Source organism: Carassius auratus, chromosome 38 (assembly GCF_003368295.1).
Source record: "Carassius auratus strain Wakin chromosome 38, ASM336829v1, whole genome shotgun sequence".
NCBI classification, from domain to species: Eukaryota; Metazoa; Chordata; class Actinopteri; order Cypriniformes; family Cyprinidae; genus Carassius; species Carassius auratus.
Window position 1 is genome coordinate 20766781 of NC_039280.1, and position 7811 is coordinate 20774591.

The 7811-nt window shown below is 41.7% G+C and overlaps 1 protein-coding gene across 1 annotated transcript in view; it reads right to left on the bottom strand.

The window, feature by feature from the left end:
• LOC113057343 (inactive phospholipase D5) overlaps positions 1-7811 on the bottom strand; it is a 37839-nt gene extending 30028 nt beyond the window's left edge. Inside the window, exon 1 of the mRNA XM_026224711.1 lies at positions 7697-7811. Coding sequence (XP_026080496.1) covers positions 7697-7702 — 6 coding nt within the window. The 5' untranslated portion in view covers positions 7703-7811. The remainder of the gene's footprint in view (positions 1-7696) is intronic.

Sequence of the window (7811 nt, forward strand, 5' to 3'; positions counted from 1 at the left end):
AATTATAAGGTGTGATAACTTTATTGAAAATTGATAGGTCTACAGTGGTGTGCTGGACATACCACGGTTTGATCTGCAGTAATTTACAGTAAGAGATCACAATAATTGATATGAAGAATGTAATATTGACATATTAATGAGTAAATTACAGTGCCCTGTGATTAGTATTGGTATTGGCAATTGAGCTATTTTTCATAATCAATAAAATTAAATGTAACTGTCATCTGAGATATATATTAATCAAATTCTTGATTAATTATTCAAATTCCCTATATATCATTTGAGTTAATTACTATGTAAAACTCATTGTTGTTACACCCTTTAACACAGCAGCCTCTGTGCTATAAGTGGCTCTAAATAAGAAGTGTAAAAGATCTTCACAGGCTTTAGGAGGAGAAGTGATGTTTCCAGGTGAAGCTCCTTGCTAATGGTACTGAACATAGTTTTTTAACTTTTTTGAAATATTTTGTTCCTGCAGCTTTGACTGCATGCTGACAATTACTGAGAGAATCTCTTACATTTTTATAGGAGGTTTGTAGCTGGTCTCTCTTCCTCATATTCAGTTTCTTTAGTACAGATCTGCCTAAGAGCATTATTACTATAGCATGACTGAGGCTAAGATTCACAATGCTTTTTTATTTCTGAAATATCTGCTCTGTATGTTAAGCATGTTCATACTAAATAATATATACAACCAGAGCAACATATGCTTCACTGAGGGACAAGCTTGGTAGAAGAAGACCATCTGCCTCCAAGCAGGTTATTGACTGAAGGCTGGAAGCTTGTGATCAATAAGTCAATTAAAGCTGCATTAGGCTAGATATGGGATCCAGTGCTTGAGTTGAACTTCATTGCAAGGCCACAAACTCCAGAGCACGCATCACAAAATCACCACTGTGGAATACAATGTTCAGAATATCACGGTTGCCATGAAAGGAGACTGTGTACCACAATTTTAGTGGTTTTTCTCTGCCATGGTCTTCTGCTCCGTTGGCTTCATCTGGAGGTCTCCTGCTCCTCTGTGTCCCTCGCCTCAACATTTCTTCCACTCCTCCTTGCAAATGTAATGATAATTAACACACATAATGCAACCAGGCCCAGTTCTCTAGGGTTGTTTGATGATGCTAATTACATCTGATAATCCTTAGATTAAGTTATTTATAGCCAGGACTGGAAATTGGAGTCCGGAGAGTGAATTTCGAGGTGGGTGGTGTTTCACTTGTAGCTGGTAAGGTTCTATTGGAAATTAAAGTGATTTCTATATTTTATCCATTCAAAAGTCTACGAATGCGATCCCAGTTCTGTTTTTAAAAAGTAGCATAATGTAGACTAATAACATAATGGAAAATGGTTAGCTGTGCAATGACGGCCTTTGCCATAATACCTGCAGACTGCAGCCAATAGAAATGCTTCTCACCATGACCAACCTTCAACATTGATATATGGTTGAAATAATGACCGTTGTGGTTTCAACATTGAAACAACCTATTCTAAAACCTAAAGGTATATCTTAAAATATTATTATCAATAACACCAAATAAAAATACATTTTGCTGTGTTACCACCCTGAAACAATTCCTACAGGTTCTTCTACCTTATTGATTTGCTCATGATTGGTTAATCTGGCTGTCATCCAGGAAACTGGCCTATGAAACTGTACGCACCTGTTTGAAAATATGACCGTTAACGTCTTTCTGAGTGAACTGACTGTGAGCTGCTGCTCGTTGAGATTGTTCGATTGGTCCTGAATTATTATAGACCTGGGATCACCCAAAGCACATATGCACAAGGCTGTTAGTTCTAACTTTTTATCATAATTTGAAGAAACGCTTCCCCTTAATATATCAAATGCATTTTATTCAAGGCAGGGTTTTTCCTGCATAAAGAATTTTTGTTTCTGTTGCAGGTTCCCTCCATTCTCAAACTGTTCAACATTTTCCCTGCACAAATGTACAAAACTCTTGTAATGAGACACATTAGTAAAACGTCTTCACAGAAATTATAGTTCAACCACTGCAAGCTAAAGTTTAAGATTATTGTCATGTGTTTTATACAGTATGTTTCCAAAATAAAACTGTTATTTTACAATATTGATATTTTGATATTATATATTGATATTATTGATATATATATATATTACAATATTATAGAAGAAGTCGAGCAGCAGAAGAGGACAGCAGTATGTAAGTGTTTTGTATCTTTTTCCATTAGATTTGAGTGTGGTTGTCCTTGCTAGAAGACATTGTTTTGCTTACGGTGTTTACTGTGGTAAATGTGTGCTCAAGTTGCATTTATTTTTGTGTGTATTGCGTGGCTTTGCAGTTTCAGTGGTAGTAGTAAGACGTGACCAGCTGAACTCAATTACGTGAAATCAGGGAAGTATATATTTGCTCAGTATGCCGCAGCCCTCATGTGAAGACCAACGAGTGTAAAGACCATCAACTCTAGGAAAGACGGGTCTACTTATTTCCAAAGAATGGAAACTTTAAAGTCTACCATCTCTTACTGGCAACAACTCATTTGAATCACATGCAATTACTATTATCCACCCTGTTAGCAATTAAGTTTGTAGTTATTTATCTAGATAACTACCTAGATGAATTGGATGTGTTACTCTCAAACTTCCCAGAGGACGACTCTGCGACTTCAACGTCCACCTATATAAACCACAGGCTGCTGACTTCAGCACTTCACTTGCATCATTTTCCGGCATCCCTGAAGATGTGGTCTCAGTACGGGGTCTCCAGCACATCTCCCATGTATGGAAAGCCTTCTTCCGATGGGAGTGACCTTGAGCTTGTCCTCCGGATACCATCCTCAGACGAATGGCCAGAATGAGCAGAGGATCCTGGAGCTTACGTGTTATCTCTGGTAATAATGACACAGAGATCAGCACAGCTGGAACCTCTTCCTCCCCTGGGCAGAGAAAGCACAAAACTCCCTCCGACAGAACACCACCGACCTACCTTTGCATACTCGGCTACCAACCCCTGCTCTTCCCACGGAGGGAAAAGAGCTCTCAGAGGATCCAGCTGTGGACTTCTGGTTCTGGGCGAGCAAGAGAGTGTGGGACTCAGCTCACATCCACCTCCCGTGAGCAGTGCGGATGCATAAAGCCTTCACAGACGCCCGGTGCACTTTCACTCCTACTTACACGCCTGGAGAGAAGGGTCTGGCTCTGCACTTCCACCTGCCCTGTAAGAAACTGAGTGCCCGCTACATTGGTCCATTTTCCCATACAGAGGCAGATTAATGAAGTCCCCTACCTTCTCCAACTTCCACCCAGGTATTGAATTCACCCTGCATTCCATGTTTCCCACCTTTAACCTTGTTCTTCTTCCACAAAAGGACCCACCGAGCTGGAAGCACCTCACCAGAAATCCTGGACCAGCCCTCAGTTTCCCAGGTCAGGGACCTTCTTGCAACGGGGTAGCTGACTGGAATATCTAGTTGACTGGGAAGGATACGAACTGGAGGAGAGGTCCTGGGTGGCCCGGGACGATATACTAGATCCATCGTTGCTGTAGGAGTTCCATTGCACATGTCCTTGATTGTCCCTTCCCAGAGGTCGAGGCCGTCCTCGTCGCTGCATGAGGGAGTCAGGGGCTGCCCCTGGAGGATGGGGTAATTTCAGGGAGTCTCTGCCTTCACAGTCACCTCAGTCACCAGCCCTGACACGCACCAGATTGCAATCACCAGAGAACTGATCACCCACACCTGCAGAGACTCATCAAGAGCACTATATCCCTGCACTCCTCTCACTGGCTCACTGTCCGGTCTACAGTTCGCTTGATTGAACTAAGCCTGACACCTACCTATTACTGACCTGTTGTTTACTTGCCCCTAGAAGCGCCATCGATCCTATTGTCCGACGATCCTGTTCTCATCCTCCCCGGATACCTTCTAAGGATGAACCAACTATTACCCAGAGCAGAGTGCTCATGTTTGCATCCAAACTTTGTTCCTCTGGCTTGTAGTGTGACAATATGAACATAGAATGACTCTTAGATCCTCTGATTCTTTTCTTCTAACTACCTCATAGTAGAACTAAAAAATTTGATGATGCTGCTTTTAGCCGGTATGTTCCTCACCTCTGGAATAACTTTCAAGAGAACATAATATAAGCTAAAAACATTAATAGTTTTAAATCTTAATTAAAACCATATTTTTTTAGTCTGGCCTTTCTGTAAAGACTTATAAAACCTCTGTAAATTTAATTTGTTTTGGCTAATTTTTAATGTTTTATTTTATATTTCATATTTTAATCTTTATAAACTTTATTCTTATTCCAATCAATCCAATCCATTTGCAACTAATGTAAGGATAAACATACTGTACTTTTTCAAATGAATAAAAATATGAACAAACAAACAAACAAAAACAACAACAACCAAAAACTTTTGTGATCATCTTTCCTGGAGTGCTAAAAGGAATCTTGGATGGATGAGAAGTAACTGAAACAGTGTAAGGAATGTCAGAACGGAAAGGAAATCCAACAAATACTGAAGTTTGGGTTGATTGAACCATTCAACAGCCCTTGGTCCAGCCCAATCATAATGGTACCAAAACCTGATGGCATCCTCCGCTTCTGCAATGACCTCCACCACCTCAACAATGTCTCAGAGTTTGATGGCTACCCAATGCCCTGGGTAGATGAGCTTCCGGATCGCCTGGGGAGGGCCCGGTACATCTTCACCCTCAACCTCATGAAAGGGTACTGGCAGGTGCACCTCTCCGAGACTGCCAAACCTAAAATGGCTTTAAGCACCCCCAATGGACACTGGCAACACCAGACCCTTCACTTCGGGCTGCACGAGGCTCCCGCTACGTTCCAGCGCATGATGAACATCTTGCTGCGGTCCCACCAGTCCTATGCAGCGGCCTATCTTGATGATGTGGTGATCCACTCGGAGAGTTGGGAAGACCACCTAGCCCATTTGCGGAGGGTGCCAATGGAGCTATGTAGGGCTGGGCTCACCGCCAATCCCCCCAAATGTCACCTGGGCCTATTCGAAGCCAAGTACCTGCCTCATCAGGATCCAGGAAAAGAAGGTGTAAGCAGTCCAGTCCTCTCCAAAACCCAGCACAAAGTCCCAGGTAAGATCCTTCTGCAACATTCAGATGGTAGGGTCAGAATTTGGCATTAAAAACATGAAGCATGGATCCATCCTGCCTTGTCTCAATGGTTCAGGCTGGTGGTGGTGGTGTAATGGTGTATTGGTGTAGTAATGGTGTAGTATATTTGCTTGACACACTTTGGGCCCCTTAGTTCCAATTGAGCTTTTTGTAAACACCACAGTATACCTGAGTATTGTTGTTGACCATGTCCATCCCTTTATGACTACTGTTAAGTCCCCAGCTTTGTCTAGGGGTGTAGGACTAACAAACATATATACCCAGGTTGGAAAAACCAAGGATGACTCAAAACGTGTCAAGTTCATGTATTCATTTACTTCATCCCCACGTAAAGTAAACTTCAAAAACAAAACATACAACACAATAGACCGTCTTCACAACTCCCACCGCATTACTGAAACGTACGCGGAGATTGCCCGCCGCTCACCACACCAACTTCCAGATGTTTGGAAACCCCGGTCCAACAGCTGCCTCCACAGAGTCCCTTGTCAGACGGTACGGGAAGAAACTAAGACCAGCACCCAGCAGATCGCACTATAAACCACACAGAAATCCACACAGTCTGACACGAGCTGCCCAGGGAAAACCACACCCGAGAGCACTTCACTGGCTCAACTTATAAACCCCCACGAATGGCCACTGATCAGTTTCAGCTGCGGGATTCTCGCCTGCAGGATGGAGACAGAAAACACAGCAACACACACAAAACACACACACAGACCTCACGGGTCGTAACACTACAGTGTACACATCCTCTGATGCTACTTCCAGCAGGATAATGCACCATGTCACATAGCTCAAATCATCTCAGACTGGTTTTTTTAAACATGACAATGAGTTCACTGTACTAAAATAGCCCCACAGTCACCAGACCTCAACCCAATAGAGCAACTTTGGGATGTGGTGGAACGGGAGAAACACATCATGGATGTGCAGCTGACAAATCTGCAGCAACTGCGTGATATGATCATGTCAATATAGACCAAAATCTCTGAGAAATGTTTCCAAGACCTTGTTGAATCTATGCCATGAAGAGTTGAGGCAGTTCTGAAGGCAAAAAGGGGGTCCAACCCGGTACTAGCAAGGTGTATCTACACCTAATAAAGTGGCCAGTGAGTGTATTTTTGTTTATTTAAGGGTGATGTTCTCATTCTGCAAAATATTGACTTGGACTAAACTTTCAAGTGTGTTTTTCTGGTTTCATATTCTTCAATGACCAAAACTCAGAGAGAGGGACTTTGTGTCATCATTTCATCACCTGCACACGGCATCAAGTGACATTAAATTACACTTGGCCAAATGTGAGGAGTTTATGATGATGGCCACGTTGATCTCCACATTTAATAAAAGCTGAATTTATCCATATTGTAACCTGCACGCACAGCTTTTACAATGATAAACTAAATATAACTAGAAGTGGCCATTTTCATTTTATAGGTAAAAAAACTGACTTACAGCAGATTGTTAATCAGCTTCAAAACACAGTGAAATACAATGGTGAATACATGCCATTTTTACTTTATAAATCAATAGAAAAGGCTGAACTGAAACAAAGCATCCTCCATAATATAATGACTATGTAGCATTTAACATTATTAACAGGTAAGCAGATATATGTATTAAACATTCTGATAAGGGTACAAAATTAATATGGTTCTGTTTTATTATGGTCTTTTTTTTTCGAATTTGAGAAGAGATGAACAACTTATAGGCAGCAACAAACAAAAGAAACTTTACATGTAAGAACTGATAAAAAAACACTTAAACATATTCCATTTTTATCTTCAAAAATAAAACCTGTCAATTAGACAGAGGTCAGAAAATGCAACTTGACATACTGTTCCCCTCACTTCTGCGCAGCTGAGATCCTTCCACAGTGTTACACAGCGTCTCTCCGCAGAGCCCTGGACAGACCAGCTTCACTGAGCACCATTACATGACCAGACAGTCACAGGATACTAACAAACCTTACTCCAGGACCAAACACCAACTAACTGAACTGTCAGCTACACCACAACTAACTAGAAAGAGCACACTGGGAAAACATGTTATGATTAATCTGTTGTTCTCATCATTGAGAGATTTAGAGTCATTTTGAAGCATAACCTGATTTACTGTAGTATCTGATCAGTAAATCAGGGATATGTTCTGCCCTGAGCGAGATCAGTGTGTGTGTGTGTGTGTATGTGCAGCTGAAAGCCTCAGTCTCATAAACACAACCACATACTCTGACATTCATCCTCATTTGAAATGATCCTGTTCACTTCTATTGCAATAGGGACCCCAAATTAAAATGCTGCAATGTTTTACAACTACATGTTCAGAAAGGGCTTCTTCTTGCATCTGTAGATGATTCTGTAGAATCCTTCCTGCATTTACCTCCAGGTTTGATGTATTGGAACAGTTTTCATCTCTAAGCAGAATGAAAGCCATGGTCTCAGACTAACACTCATCAGTCACACTACACTTCACCATAATGCACGTTTAACTCAAAGCTCATCAGTTCGTTGCAGCGATGTGTGATGCTGTCTCCACATGCACTTGATTAATGAACACTCACCTTCATGATGGACTCTGAGTGTCTCTGTGCAGCGTATGAAGCTGAACTCCGGCTCTGATCTGGCACTGACGCAGCCCTGTATTGATATGTGAATGTCTCGGACTGAAAGGCACAG